This window comes from Microtus oregoni, unplaced genomic scaffold (genome assembly GCF_018167655.1).
Source record: "Microtus oregoni isolate MIOR12 unplaced genomic scaffold, Mior012 000080F_ref0000499, whole genome shotgun sequence".
Classification (NCBI taxonomy): domain Eukaryota; kingdom Metazoa; phylum Chordata; class Mammalia; order Rodentia; family Cricetidae; genus Microtus; species Microtus oregoni.
The window spans coordinates 202,273-225,736 of NW_024544538.1; the positions used below are offsets into that span (position 1 = coordinate 202,273).

At 44.0% G+C, this 23,464-nt stretch overlaps 1 protein-coding gene across 1 annotated transcript in view; it reads left to right on the forward strand.

Moving 5' to 3' along the window:
• The first annotated feature begins 355 nt into the window (after positions 1-355).
• The window catches only part of Frmd7 (FERM domain containing 7), a 42,274-nt gene continuing 19,165 nt past the window's right edge, over positions 356-23,464 (forward strand). The window contains exon 1 of the mRNA XM_041642937.1: positions 356-469. Within this exon, the coding sequence (XP_041498871.1) occupies positions 413-469 (57 nt within the window). The 5' untranslated portion in view covers positions 356-412. The remainder of the gene's footprint in view (positions 470-23,464) is intronic.

Consider the following 23,464-nt stretch of genomic DNA (forward strand, 5'->3'; position numbering starts at 1 on the left):
TCTAATCTTTCTGCTTCTGAGAATGGCTAGTCTCAGCTTCTCCAAGTTTCACCAAGCGTTTCCAAATCGCTCTTTTTGGAAGGAAAGAGAACCACAACCATTTCCTCGCTGTTTTCTTTTTCTTTGCAGAGAGGTGATGCGTTTAAAGTCCAGTTGGATTTCATGTGGACCAAAGCAGAAGCTGCCCGGATGCTATTGATCCCCAGCACTCAGCAGCGCAAACGCCCTTGGGTGTGCTTTACTTCGAGCAAATAGAAGTGGGCCCCGCTGAAAGTAGGGATGCCTGGCTGGGGGTGGGGGGACCCGAGTGCTCAGCATCCAGCTGAGAGTGAGATTCCTGGAGCAAGCCCCCTTCCTGTCACAGCACCCACGGCATTCGGAATCTGCTCGCAGCCCAACCGCCTCGCTAAGGATGCTCCATCTAAAAGTGCAGTTTTTGGATGATTCCCAGAAGATTTTTGTGGTTGATGTAAGTGGAAATCACGTCGCTATGATTCCTTTATTATTCATTCAATAATGGTCATTTGTGGATAGCTCATTAGCCAAGGATGTTATGCCTGCTTTAGAACCGAATGGAGGAGGACTGTGGTTTTTAGATTTGGAAAAGAAGTCTGTATTTAATGTCACGATTTGGCTCATGTTTTCCCATTAACCTTTCTTCTAGAACATGCTCTCTTTTCTCAAGGGACATTGAAAACAGATTTGAAAAATACGCTAAGTATTTGTGAAAAGGCAGCAACGACTCAGTTCTACCCAATAAGGCATTATTGTTCATTGGAATTATTTATCTGTAGTCTGAGGTAGATTCTGAGGGAAAGGAGAGGGGAAGGCTGCCTTCCTTTTTGGAGGAAAACCTACGGGTTACGGGGAGTAGAGTTACAGTTCTAATGAGAGCTTCAGGAAACAACGCCACGAATGAAGAAGAAAAATAGGAAAAGAGATGATTTAGTTTGATTTGGTACTTAGAGTTCAGAGTTCTTAATATAATTCCTAGCTACAGGATGATTGCACACAATTATACCTCATCTCTTCAAGAAAGAACAAATGTATTAAGCACATCATCTAATGCTCAAGCTCCAACATCCTCACATCTGTGCAATTTGATGTCAGGATTTATGTATGAGCATTTTGAAACGTTCTACTTTTCTTTTTATTTGAAGGCATATGCTGTTTCCTGTGATATTTACATAAGCTACTAACAAGGAACAAACAGTCCATTTTCCATGAAATTCATACAGAAATGTTGCATGCATTTTCCCCCCTTTCACACATAAAGTGACAGCTACTCTAGGCTCAGCGTGATGCGTGGTAGCCCATCTTTTCAATGAGAATTTCATTTTGCCTTGAATCATGTGTTTCGTTGGTGATGACTTTCTGGTTTTAGCTGCTATTTTGCTGTCTCTTCCTTCCAGTTTTATGCGCAAAAGGCATTTCTAGTTCCACGGACCCGAATGATTTGTTTTGTAGCAAATGGATTCCATTAGCGTTATGGGGCATTTCCTATTCTTTCTTGGAAGTATATTTGAGGGGTGGAAAATGTCTTTTGAGTAATTTGTCCATTTGCAAGCTGGTGGCGGACTGGTGCCGTGCTCCAGAACCCAAATTACTGAGCTATATTCAAAAGATACCGCTGGAGGCTAAATTTTTAATAGATACTTTAGGCATCTGAAAGAGAAATCTTTGACAAAAAGTGACAGAAGAGTTTTATGAATGTGCAGTTCTAATTCAGATCCAATTATATGAAGAGTGGGGAGCACAGCACTGAAGCTGCATAGACTTCACCTCCCTAGGAGCCAGTTCCAGCAGCTGGAAGGCAGCCTGATTTGGCTTCAAGTCAGAGTGTCTCTTTCCAGCTGCAACACATTGTGTTCCTTAGGAAGATAATGGAAGAGATTTGATACCCAGCAATTCGGGTGTCAAAGCGTCCTATCCCTTTTCCTCAGTGCAAGGCTGCACCACGCGTAGCAATCATGTGCCTTCCTGAGTGGGAACAGCACAGGATGCAGTACTATAAGCAGCTTTGTGGGGAGGGAAAAGAGCTTAGCATCTGGCCATCAACACGACAGTGTCTCCTTACCAACAATATCCATAGTGATGATGGTGGTGCTGGTGGTGGTGGTGGTGAGAGCAGGCTCAGGGGATGCAGGACCACTGGATACCTTATATTACCATCACAACATAGTGTGTGCGTACAGAGTGGGGGTTTTGAATCCAGAACCTCCCCCCACTCTTCCTTTTGCAACTGCACGCAGAAAACGCATCTGTCAGTAGTTGGCTAGGCCTGAAACATGGCTCACGACCATCATTTTGTATTGTCCCCAAAGGATATATAATTTAGCATACAGTGAACATTTGTGGCTTTTGTAAGCCATTAGCAGGTCCTTCTTTCTTTACCCATGAAAGAGGATGTATGCAGCAAGATGGTCACTAGACGTCAGGGGCACTGTACTGAAAATTTGCTCACTAATTTTGATGCCTAAAAGCAACAGAAATGGCATGACTCTATCTCCTCCAAAGTGCTGGGATTACGGCTTATCATCAGTTACATGTTCAGTTTGAGGCCAGCACCAGCTACGTGAAACCCCAGCTTAAAAGAGCAAACAAAAAAACAACTTGAAGAAAGTTCTCTTATATCAGCTCTCATATTTCAGACAGATTCAAGCAATGCATGGGGTTATAATGAGGAGATCTTATTCATAGCCCAGAAAAGCCATGTGATAGGGTTTCTGATAGCAGACTGAAGTCAGAAGAAGTTTGGGTCTTTCCCAGGGAAGACTGTCCTTTAAAGATAAGGTTCAAGAAAGTAATTTCTTATGCAAGCTAAAATAGTGGCCAGTTAGGCATCCGTGCCAATTGTATAGCACATAAAGCAGGGTAGATCTAAAAAGCACACACTATCAGATAGAATAAATAATGTTATCCAAGAGTACTCTCTGAATAAAAATTCAGAACCATTAATCTCTACTCCAGTGGCATAATCTTTATGATGTTCTCAATATTCAAGATCTGTCTCAGGCCTGTAGAATGAGAAGCCTCATTTGCTAAGACTCCACAAGAGCTGAAATCAAAGACTGATTACAAATCCTCAATGCCAAGGTCACCATTTAGACTGGGATTATGTATACTTGGGTCTTCCGATTAAACACTGAGAAGGCCAAATGATGTTAAAAGTCAGGTCTGAGCAATTGAATATGCAGCTCTCATATTTAACAGTTTGGTAAGGCATCTGTAGCCAACCAAAGCCCTACTAGTGACACTTATTAATTACTCATTCATTAATGTAGCTGTTTAGTTAAAAATTACCACTGAGGATCTCATAAGTCCAGGCCTTATTCTGTGTGTAACTGACTATCACAGGGGTAGGTAAAGTTCTTTTAAGCAAGGGCGTACGCTAGCCTAAGCCGTGCTAGCTGGGCAGTAGCTTGGCCTGGGTGATTCCTTCTCCTCTTGTTGAGTTGTCAATGTGATTAGTGTACATTTGTCCTAGTCTGGTTTTGACTTGATAAGCCCTTTAGTTAGATTATTCAGAAGAGCATCTGGCTCTGGAGACATCCTGTTTGCCTGGCGTTTCTTTGCTCTAAGGCAATGTGTGCTGATCTTACAGATGAAGCGTCTGAAAATCATCGTCAGCCTTTTCCACTGCGACTTTTGAAGTGTGTTTAGGGCAAGGCAGACAGCTTCAGCACTGCCAGAAGGTGCCTGCTGAAGTATGATCCTAGGAGGACCATGGAGCGAGAATCTCATCTTGGTTTTCAAGTCCCCATATATATTTTTTAAAATTTATCATTGTCAAATTCAGGCATCAACCTTAGGACCGCTGTTAGCATGCTTAGAAGATCAAGGGTGGCTTTTTGGATGCTGAGACTGAGTTGCCAAGAGGAGCTATAGAGTCCTATCAGATGGTTCAAAAAGTGATTACAAGTTTTAGTGCAAATTCAGTTTTGCTCCTTCAACAAAGGGAGTAGAAAGAAAGAAGAAAGAAGTGATATGGCTAACGCTAAACTTTTCTGGGCTATTAGAGTAGAGCTTAGGTTTGATATTGACTACAGATCCCTTATTCCTCCACATATACACACCACAGCAGCACAACTTTCTTATAACTCGAGCTGTTTGCTCCATTTCCATTTAGATGGAGAGTTTTCTGAAACAGTTATCCCATCACCACAACTGGCCTGACGTCTACACACTCCCTTCCTCTGCTCTGTTCTTGTCTCCACCAAAGCTGTTGTTTCTGGACTTTTCAAAACCACATTTCACTTGATAGTTTCTAGATGCTAAAGTCCAAGCAAGAGGTTGAAGTATCTCTGCTTTGACCTTTGTCTGATTGCTAGGTGATCTTGCTGACCATCCGGTGATTACCCAGTAGGAGAACAGTCAATCAGCTCCTCTGATCCCCTCAGGAGCTCACAACAAAGGTCATGGGCTCTCATTTGCTAACAAAGACAAAGGATAGGCAGTGTCTAGACCGAGCATTATCTAAGGCAAATGGAAAAGCAAAGCATTGCCCAGTGATTATTTTTTAATCAGTAGTGGAATTTACTTTATAGGTACTTGTCCAAAGTTGTTTTTTTTTTCCAATTTGTAGTGATGAGGGAACTTTTGTAATTTGGTCAGCAGTGAATCGGATAACTTGTCCCACATCACAAAGCTAGGGTTTTCCAACGCCAGAGACAGGGATTGCTCTGGTATAATAAAATGCACCTGGATTTCAGGCTACAAAACCTGCCATCTTATGCCAGTCACGTCTCCTCTTTGATCTCGAGTTGTGAGGGGGTAACGCAAATGTGATAATGTTTATCTGGAGTCTGATAAACCAGGATAAATTGGAATCTGCGTTTACAAGCTGTGGGGCCTTGAGGAGCTTATCTGAATCTCAGCTGAATCACAACTGTCAAAAACAAGACTTAAAAGCATTAGGAAATTTCCCCCAAAGAGCAGCTCTTTAGGCTGTTGAGTAGGAGGGCCCCGAGAGAGTAAGAGGCGAAAGCTAGAATGAAGGGGCGAGGGTGACTTCTGCAAAAGACAATGTGAAGATGCACGTGCAAACGAGACCAGAACGTGGTCTTTTCACAAAAGGAAAAGGTCATTTGGATGGCTGGATTTCAAGGAAGACAGGGATTGACTGAAAAACCAAGGTTCAATACAGATTCCATTGTTCAGGCACTACGGTCTACCTGTGACGAAGTCCAATCTATCTTCTGAAGGTGATGGAGAATTGGGGAGGCTATCGATGTCAAAAAGTGAGGAAATTAAAATAAGCTTGGTTTATTAACTTATCTGTTTAGTTGCCCAACTGATATTTAGTCAAAGATGTGTGCTAGGTCCTTGAGAGAGCAGGTAGAATCTGGATGATAGCAAAGTCAGTGGCTCCAATTTTACAGGTTCAAAGCACTTTCTAACAAATGTGTGCCTGAACATCAGTATTGTAGCCAGATTGGGGCTGAAGGAATTAACACCATCTAATCTCAAAATAAGCCAGGCTGGACTATTGATTATTTCAAGCTGAAATCTTCTGAGGACGTGTAACTTCGGGAAGGGCCTTTTGGCCTCTGTTTTCAACAGATTCCTAATGATTCTCTCTGGAGGGACGGCCTTCACATACCAAAGCTGGGAAATGGCCTTGGTCACAAGAGACTTGTTTAGGTTGCAGAGCCCTTAAGTAAACAAGCTCTTTGATTTAACCCTTATCTTCCAATAGCAACTGCTTCCGTCTGCCATCTGTCTCTGTGCGGATGGCCCTAGAATTTACTACCGTAGTCCAGATACCAATTAAGTCAGAGCTTTTTGGTTCTTTGTCTAAATAGTATGAGTGTTCTGTGCTTTGATGATGTCTTCAGAATTCACAGTTGTGCTTATTTCCATGCACATGTAAACTGAAGAAAGCTATGGCGTAGTATGTAGTTAAATCAGCTAGTGTACTGATTGGGTTTCTGTAACCAGTCAAAGGAACTGAGCAAGGTAGCCGGTTCCCCAAACCTCTTTCCCTCTCTCCTATAAAGTGTGAATTTAGCCAGCGGTGATTACAGACAAGAAACAGGCCAGACACAAGAGATCCTAAAGGAGGCAGAATTTCTAGAATCATTTTATGACTCCCGTTTGGAGATGGAAGGAAACTGAGGAGCGATCAAGTCAGAAGGAATGCTAGTAATCTTCATGTTTCTGGCCGTTTGGCCACAGAGACTGAAAACATAGCGAGCAGACTGCACTGAGGGGGACAATCATAATTTTCCATTTGGATTTAAGGATGAAATTATAGAATGAAATGTATCTGGAGTTGGTTCAGCCTTAATTCTAGTGTCAGCTCTTATAGTTTTGAGTGGGACATCAGGAAGGCCACACCTCCTGCCTGAACCTGTGTTCCTAGCTGTCAGATGCTAACAGTCATACCACCTAGCTTGGGAGACCAGTGGAAAAAATAAATGGAAGGTTCCTGGCACAGGGCAGGAACCCCAGGTTTGTTTACCTCCCACTCCTTGCTCACAGAACTGTCATTTCTTTTTTTTTATTTTTTTATTTGTTTTAATTTATTTATTTATTAAGAATTTCTGCCTCCTCCCCGCCACCGCTTCCCATTTCCCTCCCCCTCCTCCGATCAAGTCCCCCTCCCTCCTCTGCTCGAAGAGCACTCAGGGTTCCCTGCCCTGTGGGAATGCTGGTGGGAATGCACTCTGGAAAGCAGAACTGTCATTTCCACCCTTTCCAAAGCGACACAACAGTCTTCTTCTCCTGGGCTTCAATTTCTTTGCAGAATCCTTGAGCTTGTCAATCACCTCCATTGGGAAAGCCATGTTCTCCTAGCTCTTCACTTCTCTGGGGCTTTCAGGGAGTGGTTAATTTATCCGGCCCTTCCATTGGGATTTTGGTCATTTATCGTACGAGGGTCAATAATAACTGTCTACTATTACCTAAAATAACTCAGGGTTTCCTTGGAGGAAGTAGATGGAAACAGCCAAACCACATTGTAAATTACTCCATGGTCACAACTCATAGTAATGCTAACCCAGTCAATAATAGCAACAATATTGCTGAATAATTGCCATAGATAGTGTTGATCAATGGTATGGTCTAGGTACGTTTTGCATGCTCCATCTTGCATAATCCACACAAATCAAACAAACAAGTGTCATTAATTAGTGTGCTTCTGTAACTTCTCTGTGACTCAAGATTTGTCTCGTCTCTAAAAAAGAAAGTTATTAGTACCCACTCCACAGAGTTGTTACAAATTAGCATATGTAATAAAGCAAAGCCAGTAAGTCTACACTGAGGCCCATGGATGAGACTCTGAGAGTAATTTATTCTTACACTTTTCCTTATTACTTTTGTGTGTGTTGTATGCGTGCGGATGCACATGTGCCGTGACACCTGTGATACATGGTCAGATGATAACTTGAGGGGGTCAGTTCTCTCTTTCCCCCATATGAGTCCCGGAGACTGAACTCGGGTCATCGGGCTTGGTGGCAAGTGTTTTTACCCCCTGAGCCATTTCACTGGCTCATCCAGATTTAAACGTTGAACGGACATCCTGAGACTCATGTTCCAGCAACAGCAGCCCAAGCTGGTGAGGTCAGAAATAATAGGTTCTTGTCCATTTGTACAGGTGTGGAAATGGACACATAGAGACTGAGTTTCCCAAGACCCCACTGTTGCTTAGTAGGTGAACCAGGACTCAAGTCATAGAGTCTCGAGCTTCAGACTCTTGACTGCTCTGCATTTAGGCTTTCTCTGAAATTACATTGTGAGCAATGAAGCTGCCTGAGTTTTCAGGAATTTGGAATCTGTTCTGTAGATCCATGCAGACCTCCCCATATTGGATCCCCAAAATCAAGGGTTTGCAGATAAAAAAACAGATGAACTGGAGCAGCTCACTTCCTCGCCCACTTGTGGAAAGAAGGCCAAAGGAAGGAACTTGGAAGGTCAGGTCATGGAAAATCAGCCGGGAATCATAAAGCCCAGCCTAGCCAATATTAGCAGTGTCTTTGCCAGGGATTTATTTCTCATTACAGGGGACCAGTGCTGCCCAGAGAACGCTTTTGTTTGAACTGAGTTTTCTCTGTCCCTCGCAGCCTAAGGGTTGTTGATTTGGAAAATAAATTGAACTGAAAAAGAAAGAAAACGCTTGTGTTCTGTCTGTCAAGGAGCCAGTAAGCCAAATGTGGTTTGGGTACTGCTCATCCCCATCCCCACCCCCACCCAACTGGGGGCCCTTCATCTACTGTCACCTGGCTGCCAGGATGCTTTCCTGCCAGAGTCCAGAGGACAGGCCTGGCCTGCAGCTGGCCCCTCCCCAGCCTCCTCACTCTCCACAGCAGAAAGGAGGAAGGAACCAGTCCCAAGAAGATCTGAAGGGAGCTTTGTGGGGAGAGGACCTCAGAACTGGTTTGGAATCAGGTGGGTGATGGTTGGATGTTTCATCCAGTCTGCACTTGCGGGAATCTCAGGAAAGAGTTTCAGCTGGCTGAGGCCTTGTCGGCCTCTCGCCTTTCATCACAACACAGGGCCCCCTGACTGCTGTTCCTGCCATCCTGGTGCTGAGGAAGCCTAGCTGAGGCTTCCCACTCTTGGCCAGGCACTCTGTTACTAACAAGCAAGAGTCCATTAAGTTTCTCTCTTCTCCAGGGACAGCAGTTCTGTGTTTGTCTGGACTGTCAGGAACACAAACATGTCTGAGTCTTAAGAATTTAGGTTTAACTTGTGCATGAAGACAACGAAGCTGACAACTATGGCCCAGAGAAAGCAGATTTTCAAAGTCACTAAAGGGGATCCAATGTCTTGGGGTCAAAGGGGAATGGCCCTGGGGGCAGAACTAACTGGGGTAACAGGAGAGGCCCAGCTATTTCCTCGAAGGGCCTGAAGCCGGCCAGCCAAGTGCCAGAGAGCAGTGCTAGCCTTTGTGATACTTGCTGTCACTCAACAGCACCGTGACTCACAGAGCTGGAAACGATTTGGTTGGCACATTTCTCCCACTAAGAGGCTTGGCCTTTAGAGTTCCTCTGTACCCCAGGAGGCAGGTCACAAGCAGAGTCACAAGGCACTAGGACAAAACCCTCCTGATAAGATCTGCTGAAGGCCACAACACTAGGCTAAACTGGAAGGTGACAGGCATTGGGAGAGAACAGCAGGCTGTGAAAACAGCAGCTATGTGAACCTCCAGATATTGCCCCTGCCCCCAACACCACCAGAGTCTTTTTTGCTGTCCACTTTTCTTTATTCCTGCTTTTCCTTTCTCCCCAACTTCCTCCCTGTCTTCTGGTCCCAAGGTGTGGGGCCAGAAAATGGATTTTGTCTAGAGTGAGCTGACCCCCGGCCCTGGAAGCATTTAGGCTTGGCGCCTCATGGCTAATCGTAGGGCTTAGCTGTCTTAAACAAGCAGCCCTTTGTCCTCTGAGATTCCTTTTGTGATGATGAAAGTCACCTTTCCGCAGATTTAGGGACAGACAAAGGTCCTCCAGAACCCCGTGCTCAGGACTTCACAAAGTTCCTGTCAGCTGCCTTTGAAGCTAGGAGATAACGGTTTCCACACCTACCCATGTTCCTGGAGGTCCCACTTATTTCACACAATAAGTTCTTATTTAAACAAGAACCTAAGAGTCCTTACTAGTTCCAGGCACCACAGTGCCGGAAGACATCTCCCATAATAGGCTTCTTCCCCTGGCACCATGGGCCTTCAAAGGAAACTCTTTCTGACCTGAGCCCTAAACGACCAGTGCTAATTATTTAGGCGTGTGCTGGGGCGTTGGGGGCTGAGGGGGCAGAGGCGAAGATGGTCCAGAGACAAAGGGTAAGCCTGTGGTGTGTAGATCAGGCGGGCTCCTCTGAGTGGTGAGGAAATGGAGTACTGAGAGACTGGAGACAGGAGAGAGAAGCAAGACCCAAGCAGAGGGGGCTCATGCGAAGAAATTACTGTTCGGCAAGGTTACATATGGGCCCAAGGTCGTACAACTACCCCGAAAGACAAGTCAGGAGCTAATGGTAACAAGCTGACTGCAGAGCTGCCTAGTCTGGGCTCAGAAAATCCTGTCACAGTTTCACAATGAGCAAAGCCATTCGCTGACCTGTCTCCTTTTTGCAACTTGTATTTGGACTTCAGCATTTAAAAATAAATCTTAAAATGTGTCAGTTTTACTTAGCTCTGTGTCTCAAGCAATAGTAAAACAACCAATAACAGCAACAACCAAAACTGCCCCAAATTAGCTGAGAAAATTGAATTTCTGGGAAAAAAAAATGTATCCTAAGGGAACAATTAGGGTTGTGTCTATAGATGTGTGTACTTCTTTCTGTGCAAGGATATTTGTCTTCATTTTGTTTGCGACTGCTAAGAGAAGAAGACAGCTTAGCGGTCAGCAAGGTGGTTTTCTATGGCCTTTGTCATGCAGTACTAAGCTTGTAAAAAGTTTGTCACTAAAGACTTAGGTGACATCCATTGAAAATTGTCCTGCAAGCTTTACTGTAAGGTCCTTAGATTGGCTGACTCGAATGAGATTCTGAGTGCATAATTTCTTCTTTTATGTTGACTTATTTCCTCATTTTTTTTTTTGTAGGCAGGGTCTCATCTACCCCAGGTTCCCTTTAAGCTCCATGAACTCGCCATGTAGGCGAGGCTAGTCTTGAACTCTTGATGCTCCTACTTCCTCCACACCCCAAATGCCGAGACTCCAGATGGGCATTAGCATATCTAGTTCATTCCAGACTTATTTGTTTATCCATCTCTTGCTCTTGCGATAACTTGCTGTATTGCCAGCGCTTATCTGGGAATCCTCAGACTCAGGTGAGCCTCGCAAGTAGGTGGAGCTCCCTAAAGAGTTGAGAGTAACAGTGCGCACCACCATGCATCACCTTGCTCGATGCCCTCATTTTTTAATAAGCACCTATTGCTTTGGAGTAAGGCCAAAAAACCAGAACCAAAACAACAAGGGAAGCTTCATTTAAAAAAGCTGTCCCAATGATAAATCTGTGAGGTACTGCATATGTTAATTAGCTCAAATTAATCATTCCGCAGTGTATACATATTTTAAATGTCATGCTGCGCATGATAAATACGTGTAATTTTTACCTGTTCATTTACAAATAATACATTTAAAACAGTTGCAGTATAAAGCCCTTTTCTGCCTAAGCCACAAAATGGGAGTTCTTCCGAAAGTGGTAAAGCTGCCTATAGCAAAGTCATATGCCCTGCAGATGTGCCAGGTCCCTGCCCCTAAATATCAAGCTGTGGTCTACTAGCCCACAAGGACCCTCGGACTCTTTTCCAACCTAAATGATAATGATAATAGCTGGTACGTGTTTAAAAATGTCTATTGTGTTCCAGGCATGAAACTAGGAATTCTGCATGTGTTCCCTAAATGAAACTCACGGCGAGATAGGAGGCAGCAACACTCCTACCTAACAACTGGGAGGTGTGTAGAAGCGACACGCTCAAGTTTGCAGACTAATCTTGCCCCTGCTTCCATCTGCTTGGGTGGCCAGGGAAGAACTGTCACAAGTTCAAAGGCCTGCCTAGGAACACAGAGACAGTTCAAGCACAGACGAGGCAAACTAGCAAGATCTTGCCCCAAACACAAATCCGAAAAGTACTAGGAATATAGCTCGGTGGTAGAGTGCTTGCCAGATGTGTGCAAGGCCCTGGGTTCAGTTCCTGGCACTAAAAATGTAGCTATCTAGTTAAGGGGTAGAAACAAGCTTTGCATGGGATGGTACTGGGGAAAGATCCTGTAACTCTGACCCCTTTCCCCGTTCTTGAAGGCCTGCCATTTTAGAGCTGCTCCCTTAGCGGTCACAGGTGCAGGGGATGATGGTACAGATAATGGTCAGCAGCTGGTCAGGGAAATTGGCTTGAGGAAACAGTCTTTCAGCTCTTAGGGAGCCTTCATGGGACAGAGGAACAATGAAAACAGTTCCGAGATATCGCAAAGGTGTGTGGCGTCAGAAGATCACATGGGGACACAAAGGTGGCCTTGCTTTGTTGGGAGCTCTCAGGGAGTAGGAGAAAGTTCAGGCGAAGCGAGGTCTATGAAGTCTGGGAAGGCAAAGCATGTACGCTGACTTATTAGTGCTTGACCTGGGACATAGTAGGTGTTGAAGAAATATGAATCTACGCATTTTGTTCATGCTCTCGGCTGCTAGGCAACTAGTCCCTGCTCAGATGGCTGAGTCAGCAGGCCAAATGCCAGTCTGCTGATTTTAGGAGGCAAGACCTTCAGGCAAGAAGGATGCAGTACACCTATTTTATATAGTAGAGTATCAATTTTTTTTCTATGCAGGTGTGTGATTGTGCGGTTTCAGTAAGCCTCCTCTGGTCCTATGAAATGGATATACCAGGAATGAGGAGTAGGAGCACCCTGCCTCAGGCTCTTGCAGAGAACGAAACAGAAGAGAGGTCACCTGGACCCTACCAACCCACAAAGGCCCCTTTGGATGCTGCCAGGAGCCCACTTCTGCATTTGAAACAATGTGGAATAGCTAGTGTCAATTTAACATTCCGAAGAGAAGAATATCTTTGGCTTTGACTTATAAATAGCAATGAGTCAGCTTAACCAGATCCTTCTCCAGAAATACCTCCACCTAAGCAATCAAAAGAGGAAGGTATTGGGAAGCATGTATTGGGAATGACTAATTTTAAGACCTGAAGGTTAGCCTCTATTGGGATCAAGTTTCCCACTGAACATTGCTCCTGACTTAGAAATTCTTCTTGGCTTGCCCACAGTGTCACATTTTGCAAGTCAAATCATGCTTTCTCTTTCTCTTGCACTGGATTTCTTGATGCGCAGTATTTAAAGGCAATGTACGAATTAAAAGTGCTCCGGACACGACTGTGCTTGCTCCTGGGTATGACTAGAGAATTCTAGCCAGCAGCTTTGAGTTCTGGCATACGCCCCCTCATGGTAGAGCTTCCAGATCGAAATGTCGAGGTGGGGAACAACAAAGGTCAACTGTAATGGGGCCGAACCCAGACTGAGAAGAATGTGGGACCCTGAGGCATTGGTTGGAGTCTGGATTATTTCAAGAGTCTCAAATACACGAGACAGTCCTCAAAATGTGGGTGATTATGTGCCGGTATCGGTTACAAGGAAAGGAGCAGGAAGTGCAGGCCCTGGAGTGAAATTATACCTCGGTGCCCCAGGTTTAGCAGATCTTTACAGAGCACCTACTGTGTGCACAGCATACGTAGCATCCAGTCAAGAGGCAAGTAGAGCTAACTGGATTCTAAGCAGCTGCTATGTTAGGTCCAAGTCAGTGCCGAATAGCCCATCCCATAGGAAGAGATTAGATGTGTGCTGGGCTCAGGAACTCAAGCGCATGTGTCAGAGGGCAAAGGAGTGACCCGGAAGGACTTAAGTGACTCCTGTGACTAGGGTACTTGGAAAGAGTCCAAGTGAGACAGAGGCAGGGGCTTCCTGCTCCAGGGTAGAACTGCTCCCTTCCCTTTGGTCCTCCGTTGTCAACAAGCAAACACACCTGGCTAATGAGAGGGTGTTGAAAGAATAAAGGAATGAGACACTTTGTCCCAGAAAGAGAGTAATAGTTTGTCTGATCTGTCATTGCGCCACTCAGAATCCCCTGAAGGGGATTTTCTTAATTAAAAGAATTTCGTATTAAGTTTCCAGAAATGATAGAACCTAAGCTATTTACAAAAAAACAAAAAAACAAAAACAAAAACAAAACAACCTTTACAAACTTTGAGTAATCCAAAAGAAAAAGGTAAAACTCAACCATGACTCCTTCCCCCAGATTTTACTACTTTTACTCAGGTGAGGAGAGTGAAGTCAGAGAACTGTGAGTTCAAGACCAGCCTGGATTCTTTATCTAAAGAGCACAAATTCCCTGCCCTGCTTCACCATCACACACACACACACACACACACACACACACACACACACACACACACACACAGAAAGAGAGAGACAGAGAGACAGAAACAGAGAAGAAGGGAGGTGATCTTCCCTAGCACCCCTAATATGTTAGGGATGGGGCTCTGTTGGAATTCCCAGCCTGTCAGAACAAAATAACTTTTACCCAGGTCCCCTGGTCCAGCTGGGCCATTCAGCCAAACTGAGCAAAGCTGATTCCAGAAGGGCAAATGAGGAGGATGCCACGGAAAAGAAGAAGCCCCAGAGTCATAAGCAGGAGAAAAGAAAGGCTAACCAAGAGTACCGTGGAGTGGCGAGGAAGGATGGTTTTCATCAGGAAGGATGGTTTTTGTCAGGGAGAGGGAGCCAGACCGAATACGAAAGAGTAGCATTCAGGTGTAGGGGTGTAGGGATAGCTAAATAGCAAAGCATATTCCTGAGACCCCGCTTGCTTCTGCTCTTTCCTATGCTTAGCTGTTGGTTCTCCCTTTATACGTTTTGGGTTTCATTCCTAGGTGGGCTACTCACTTTCTGATAGGCCCCAGACAAGTGTCTTACTTGGGCTGGATGTCAGCTTCCAACTTTGTAGAACAAGGCTTTGGAGTGTGGCGTTTGGAACGGCTTCCATGGGGGTCCTGTTGTATGGTTTACGATAGAGAACTGATTTCAAGTTTAGAAGGAAACGCCAACAACCATTTGGAATCTGGTTGTGCCTCATGCACACTGCCTGGATTTAGTGCTAAGCACTTCATGGAAACAAACAATTATAATTGTTTTACTTACCCAGAGTAGCTAGTAATTTCGAGAAGACTTGGGAGCTCTGTCTTGAGAACTGTTATTACCCTGTCACTTTGCAGCAGCCTTTCCAGCACAAGCATGATAATTTCAATGTCCCAGGAGTGGGGGCATGGCTGCTATTAGGGTGATAATCTTGTGGGTTGTTTTTTTTTCTTCCTTTTCCCCTCTTAGTATAAAGGGTGACTGAGTGGTGAGAGTCAGTTTGCAACCAATCTAGCAACTTGAATCCGATGCATCCTGTCCAGGTCACTGCCAGGCCTCCGGAAAGCCCCAGGCAATGAAGCATTCTCATTCCCTTGGAACTTTCAAAGGGTGTCTGCCAGAAAGTATCACCTATCAGATGCTACACTGTGTGATTCCAGAGTTCTCTTTGCAATTTGCTTTCCCTCTGCATCAATATAGCCAAGGGCAAAGGGGGTGATAGGCCACTGCTCAATTGAGTCTGCAGGACCTCCCCCCCCCAGGACAGTGAAAGTCACATGGCTGGAACTTTCTCTGAGCAGTTAATCCTGAGCAATTTGAAGCCTCCCATCTTTCCTGCACGCATGCAAGGCTTTGAACAGCTATGGGTTTTCCGAAACCAAATGAGAAGTGGTTGGATTCGGTGTGAATTTCACACATGCACCAGCAACTCTAAGGTTTGGTCTCTCTGCTTGTCCCCCCCCACCCCCATGAGGAAATTGCAAGTACTCAGTTAAACTGCTTCCCTCCAGGGTTTATGGCTGAATCCGGTGGGTTCTGGGAGAAAGGGCCTCTGTCCACCTCCTACTTGGTCTTTGTTGTTTTATGTGCAACCGCACCTTGCTCCCTACCAAAAGCTAAAAGGTTGCCTGCGAAAGAGCGGCCCATTTTAGAAGGGAGCTGCCACTGCCGCTAATTAGTCTCTCCAGGCTTGGGCCGGCTCTTCTTACCAGGAATGATCCCCCCAGAAACCCTGCCCTAAAGAAGCCACCTCACCTGCATCTCTAGGCAACTTCCCAGTGCTAATTTCCCTTCCCCTTTCCATTTGCTTCTTAGAAAATTGGTTGCATCTGATAATAGTAATATGTAAGATGCATGCCACAATTTTTGCAGTGTCAGAATTATTATTTTTCTCTCTGGCTGCCCACTCACCTTTCTATATCTTTAAAAATGCTTATTAACGTATTAATTAACTGATTTATTTGATGATATATATCAGTGATAGATAAATAGATAGAGATAGAGATAGATAGATAGATAGATAGATAGATAGATAGATAGATAGATAGATAGAAGAGAGAGAGAGCAAGCGAGAGAGCACACATGCATGTGTGTGAGCGTGCCATGGTGCACAAAAACTCTATGGCGTCCATTCCTTCTTCTACCATGTTAGTCCCTGAGATCCAGCTCAGGTCATCAGGGTTAGTAACAAGTGCCGTTATCAGTACAGTCATCTTTTGGGGCCCCAGAGTTATTTGTATTTTTGATGAAAAAGTAAAAATAGTTTTTGAGAAGCAGTGCCAGAGTTTAATCTTCAAGGAGTCCTTGGGTTCCCGGGTCAGTAGAGGCTAAGAAATGAGAAAGATTTCTCTTGGGGGTGGGGACAGGCTCAGTACGGATGAAGTACTTGCTGGTGCTGTTTCCCAACACAGGCATGGATGGAAGCGAAAGATACAGGAGAAGACTGAATGAAATCCTTACCATGGACAACAGTGCTTCAACTCGGAAATGCACCAAACAGGACTAAATGCAGAAATACCCCAAAACTTCTTGCTCAACTTAGAACATGTCCCATCCTTTACCCAGAGTTCTCTGCTTGGCTCTGGGTTCCACAAAAATGCTATCTGGCAGTGATTCTCAACCTGTGGGTTGTGACCCCTCTGAGGTGGGTCCCATATCAGATATCCTCCATATCAGTACACATTACGATCTTAACAGTGGCAACATTGCAGTTACAAAGTAGCAACCAAATAATGTTATGGGTGAGGGTCAGCACAATATGAAGAACTGTATTGAAGGGTCACAGCAGTAGGAAGGCTGAGATCCACTGCTCTAGTTCAGGAATGATGGATTTTGAGAAAAGGAGAGGAGCAAGCAGAGTGTCCAGAAGGAACTGTATCCCAAGAGACCCCATGAGGATACAATGTGATTGTACTGCTATGGGCACAGCTGATCTGGAGCAGCTCCAGAGGGTGGGTGCAGTCAGCTGAAAAAGAGATATGAAACAAAGAAGCTCTGAAATTCACCCCAGGAAACAGGAAAGAAAACACCAGGTGGAGGTAGTGACTTTAAAAGCAGAGGGAATAAATGAGAGGTTTGGCTGTTTTGTCACTATGCCAGCAGAGGGCGTAAGATACGACAAGGGTTGCTTTGCTTTTCAGACTTGGGCAAAGGATAGAGGGTCAAAGGAGAGGCATGGATACACGTATTTATACATTACACACACGCACACATGAACACACACATAAACATTTTTAGAGACCAGTTTAGAAAACGAAATGAAAAACCCAGTAGACTGCAAAGTGCGACCAAGTTCAGAGGTGGTGTCTGCACACCCTTATCCTGGCAGGGGGTATGGCAGCAGTAATAGACGCTTCACCCCTTCCCTGCCTCTGATCTCTTGTGCTCACTGTGGTGCTGTCTCACATCTGGCTTTTCTCTGTTGTCATGCCTACGGCCTTACTTCACATCTATTTTCTTCACTTAACACAATCATGACGGTACCCTAGAGAATCTTCGTGACCCCCATTTGCCCCATCTTCTGTTCATCCTCACCTCCTTTGTTTCTCAAAATAGTCCCAGCCAGCATTTCTCCTACCCAGGGCCTCATGAGCAGTGAGAAACACAGATGCTCAGACTTCGGCCACACCTACTGAATCAGCATACTTTTGAACAAGACCCCCCCTCCCCAAGGGATTCACTTGGAATTTATAGTTTGGGGAGCTGTGCTCTACTTCCTGCCCTATGTTTCTAAAACAAGATTCTGACCATGTCTATATCTTTTTAAAAAATCATTCATGTCTTTTGCTCCCTCCTTGAGGCCCACATCTGGGGGCTTGACTTCATATGCCATAAAGCACACGCTCTGGTATGTATGGCTACTACTGCCCACTTTTGTAGCTACTGAGTCTCACTTCCTTTCCTAACAACAGCAGACTGCTCAGTTGGTCATTGTCTAGACAAGGTTTTCTAATCCTTTTTGCTTCTGAGGCCCTTATTTCTTTCCTTTTGCCAGTTCTAGCTCTGTGTCCGGTTGGGCATTCCCTCTGCTGGAAGTCCCTCGTGCTATGTACTATCCCATTTGGGGGTAGCTAGGTGCCCTTTGGATGGGATCTCATATCGACCATGCATACATTCCTACACAAAGGCACTGGGCCCTGCACACTGCTGTGATTTTCTGTGTGCCTACATTGCCCTTCCGTCTGTGTTCCATCATATTAATGCCTCTCTACGCTGTTCACATCATCCTCACTGGACAGTAGGAACGCACCTTGCACAGGGTGGGGGTCTCAACAATGTACTGAATTGAAGAGAAGGTGGAAAGGGTCATAGTGGGTAATGGTATATACAGAAGCAAGGGAGTCAAAAATAAGCTTAGAGTATGAGCAACATGAAGATCAAGCAAACCAAAAGAACCCGGAGAAGAGGAAAAAAAATTAGCAGAGGACCGTGCTAAAGGGGGGGGGGGGGTGAGGTGGACCTGTGAAGTGTTAGAATGTTGAGGACACCGGAAAGACTAGTGAAGCACTCTGCTCTCATTAGCATGGAAATAGAAACCCAGGGCTATGAAGACCAAACATCAGCCGGCGTTCATCACTATTAGGAGAAATAATGTGTGTGGGCCCTAACGTTCCGGATTCTGATAATACAAAGGAACGCCACTTCTAGGAAAACAGACTTTGTAAGCAGTCCAAATGCTGCGAGCTGGGTGACCACACACCAGCGTTTGTTTAAGACAGTCCTGGGCTACACCTGTTCTGAAGCTGTAGTTATTATTAGTGGCCCCGTCAACCTTAAAAGTATCCAAGTATGGTTGATAAATTATGTGATCACTGTACAAATACTCAGCACTTATGGCAGTCTTTCCCGAGCCAGGTACCATATAAAGTACTTCAGGAGAATATTTCCATGAGCTACTCACTGACATTCTTCTTGAAGTTAAGATTATAATTTGAATGCTAGCAAATTCCTCATTTGAACGTATACAGATAAATGGTCTGTAATAGTTCATTGTGTTGCACAACCTTCAAACCCTATCTAACTCTCGGATATTTTAGTCACTCCCAAAAGAAATTTGGTACAAATTAAGAGTCATTGCTCCTTCATTCCTCCCAGGCCCTAGCCCCTGGAAACCCTGTCTTTATTTTCTATCTCTATGGGTTTGCTGAGTCTAGACACTTTGCATTAAATGGACTTATATAATAACTGGTCCTGGGGTCTGGCTTTTGATATTCTAATTTTTCCAGTGAAGGAAACTGAAGTTCAGGATAGACAAAGCAGCCTGCCTAAGACACCCCATCTCCTGGGAGGAAAGTCAGAGCAGGATATAGGTGTGTCTGGACTGCAAACCTGCATGCTTAGTCACCACGATGTGCTGACTTCGCCTATGCAAGGTGGGCGCTCATCACAGGCTTTTCCCCTCAGGCCCTCTGCTGATGCATTCTTTTCAAATGCTTACAAGTTTTCCTTGTTGGAGAATTCATTTAACATTTGGAAAAAATAAAGAATGAGGCGTGCTACAGTGGCTCACATCTTTAATCCCAGTCAGCCCTCTGGGGAGTGAGAAAGGAAGATTGTGAGTTCAAGACCCGCCTGGGCTCCATAGATAGACAATGTCCTCAAACCAACAAACAAATACAAAGTCAAAAATTATAAAAACCAAATATGGCGGTTTAGTGGGGCAGTGAGATGGCTCAGTAAGTGAAGGTGCTCTCCATGCAAGCTGGGCAACCTGAGTTCCAGTCTCAGAAACTATGTAAATTTTGAAAGAAGACCCAAATCTACAAAATTGTTTTCTCATTTTCTATACTGTGGCGTGTATATTCTCATGTGCAAACATCATGTGCATGCACTAGAGCACACACACACACTCAATAAAAAATAAACAACTAAAGTGGATTATCAAGCTGGCTCATAGCTGTTGACTGACTTGTATCCTTGCAAAATTCCTACGTTGAAATTCTCATCCATGATGTGACTATATTAGATGACATAGCTTTTAAAAAGATAAAGTTGAAATCATAAGGGTGAAGCCATTATCCATATGGTTAGTGGCCTTTTTAAGCAGTAGATGAGAAATCTCCACCCCTTCTTCCCTCCTGCCTTCTCCCTCTCTTTTCACAACGAAAAGGTAATTTTACCAGCATGTCACTGTACCAGTACCCTCGTGTTACTGTCAGATTCTAGAACTGTGAGAAAGTTAATCTCTTCTGGTTGAGTGATATTTTGTTATGCCCAACACAACACACCAAAGACAGTCATATTAGGGGATAAAAATGGCCGTGAACATAAAGAAGGACAAATTAATTCTCATTTCTGAGTTCAAGAACAGTTTCTGAAGGAGAGTAAAAGAAACAGTTTGAATGCTAGCGTCAACAGTAGAAGTGAGCACATCTCTGCAAGATACTTCATTTGATATTAGGTTTTTAAATTTTTATTACAACCATTGGAATTCTTTAGAAAATATAACAAGTAAAAGACAAAAGAAAAAATGCCTATTATACTCTGCTAATATGCTATATTTTAATCCAATCTTTCTGAAAGCTTAATTACATAGTCTGTATGTGATTGAATTATCAAAGTATGCACTCAATGCGGATAGGTGAGAATGCCTTCCTCAATCTTTTCTAAAGTGCTGCTTAGCCTGTTAACTGATAATACTTGCTGAAGCAGAGATTAGTAATATGTGTATATCAGTAATATATGTATACATGCCAATAAAGAATATATTTCACATTTATGTGCATATCCCAATAATTCCTCGTAGGACCAAAGCCTGTTAGGTATGGACTATGCTCTCCTTTCTCCCTTTCCCATAAATCCTACACATCTATCATTTCCAATATCATTTTATTTAAGTATGACAAGAGAATGTAGATGATTGGGAAACAATGCTGAGGACAAAATTCTATCGACTTTTGATGTATTTATCTTCTCTAATATTTTATGTTTTTCATAGCCAAAACAAATTTGACAGTACATGGGGTTGCCCCTTCAGTAGTCCTTATAAGGGTTGCTCTAACCTTCGTCGAAATGACTATTAACCGTTCATAATAATGGCTATGTGTTTATGACCTACTCAAGCTGTCCAAGTGGAGTTAACCAGTCATACTGTCCAAAATACGGTGAAGAAAATAGTTCCTGATAAGCATGGGTCTTGTTGTTGTACAGCAGCACCCACGCTCACTGTGGGCTTTTTTTCATAGTATTCTGTCTGTTGTTTTAAAGAGGGAAAGGAAAACTTGGTCTGCATAGTGGAATTTGGTCAAGAGAATTTCTACTGGTCTTGCCTATTTAAAAATACTCAGCCACATACACAGCAAAAATATGTGAAGACCGCCCCCAATCCTATTTTGTGTGAAACTATAATAAATCTGTTAGTTTCCTGTGTATCATTCCATACGTATATAATTGTATTTATCTCTAGGTTATCCACACTGTGTATACATACTTTACATATGTTTATATGTTATGTTGTGCCAGGCATCAGACTAAGATCTCATTGTGAATTATTTTGCTTAGTCCTCACGATAACCCTCTGAGTTAATTTAATTGCTATCATCTCCATTTCACAGACTGGCAAAGTGAGGCTCAGACAGGTTCACTCATTTCCCCAAGATCATACAGCGTTTGTTTCCTCATGAGAGGGTTGTCATAGTAACATACACCAATCCAGTTTGATGTTTGGGTCAAGTAAACGCTTATTGAATGCCCATCTAGATATTCAAAATCATAGGTACCTGGAATGGGTAGATGGATCTGTGAGCTACATTATTTGCCTCCATTCATTTATTGAATAGAGAAAGATTACAATCCAGATGTATTTAACAAACAGGTTCTGACAACTCTAGGTACAAAGAAAGTTCCGTAACCTGAATTTTAAAACTAAGCATTTGGAATATTATTACCTTCGTGAGATGATGAGTTTGGAACTCCAGAAATCAGTTCTAATGGTTATGACCCAGTAAATTGGACATTATATAACTAAGTTCAGAAACATTAGCTTGAAACAACACAAGGACTAGGGATGTAGCCAGTGGTAGAGCGCTTGTCTAACACATGGGAAACTCTAGGTTTGGCCTCTGATACATCACAATTAGAAGTTCTGTTTAGAAGGCAGGCAGTGCTCTATGGCAAGCCAAGGGAGGCGAAACCCGGACCATCATCAGGATTGGAGTCTCCGTTTCTTATATAAGAAGACTGACTGATGGCAGAGGCTTTAGATCTACAAAGGAGCTTGATTAGAATGTCATAGTGTACCGTCTTAAACAAGAGCAGATAATTATACAGAAAATCAGAAGCCCTGAAGGAGAAAACCAAAAAGCTGTATATTAACAGATATTCTGTGAAGGACATACAAACGTTGAAGAATTGGATCATAAATGGTAGAAAAAAATTAAAGGTTGCATGTTGAGACAGAACCAAAAATCCTACCTATTATGTAACACATTCCACAAGGCTGGCCAATTTCAACGTACACTAGGAAGGGAAATGCCTGTCCCGAGATGGGGGTGGAATACTTGAGCCACAGGAGTGCCCAGACTCCAACTGCAAAAATGCTAAAGGCTTCGGGAACCATTTGGCAATATTTGCAGGGATGGGAGAATTGGTGGATTATAGTCATAAACATGGTGGGGTCTGAAGGAAAGGGGCCAAAAGAAAGCCTTACTTAAAACCCTTCTGTGACTGTCTTTGTATTTTAGTGAGTGCAGAAGCTTTTAAGTAAACACATGTATATAAACATACAGAGTATGGCAATGTTGATAGAGAATAGGTACCGTGATGGAAAAATCTGACCAAAAAATGGAGAGAGGTAGGAAGAAGGGAGGGAAGGAGAGAGGAAGGGAGGGAGGGAGGGAGGGAGGGAGAGAGAGAGAGAGAGAGAGAGAGAGAGAGAGAGAGAGAGAGAGAGAGAGAGAGAGAGAGCAAAGAAACTGGAGTCCAGGATTTAGTTCTCACGACAGAAACGGTGTTGGAAAAAGTATTGCTGCCATCCTTCTCCCTTTAGAAATTCTTTTTTTTTTCCTTCATAATAAAAATCCCGTGGCAGCTCCTTGTCTGGAGGACTTTAAAAATAGGAGCGATTTCATCAGTCTGGAATGGTCTGTGTCAGCACTTGCCCTAGGCAAGGTTGCCACACAGGCCTGAAACACCCCCACTTCCCATCCCCCCTGGCCAGCCCTTTCCTCTCCCACTAGACAACCCCATGCCCTTTGCACCCCCACTTCCAGCTCCAGGCCTGACTCCCTTTTCTTGGCCAGTAACTTCAACATGGTCTCCCACATCAAATCACACTCTGCTTCCCTCAGCCTTCTCTCCAGGTGCGAGGGGGTGCAATCTCTTTTGCCCTTTGTGGCCTATCTGAGTTTAAAAATAGGGCCCTGGTTAACCCAAATGAATCTTAAATTGGAGTTCTGTGCAGTGTAACCAGAGGAGGAAAGGGAAGGGGGTGAGCAGCATAGTTTTGGTCAGTGGGGGAAGTGGTGGGGAGGTGGGCTACCTTCCTGGAAGCTATTAAATCCCAGATGTAGACTGTTCAGTGTGCTGCCTTAGGGTGACCCCTGCTCTCCTAGTTGCTCTTAATTCCATGGCTTAGCGACTTGCAACTCCACTTCCGTGACCCCACACCTGGCTTCTTTCTC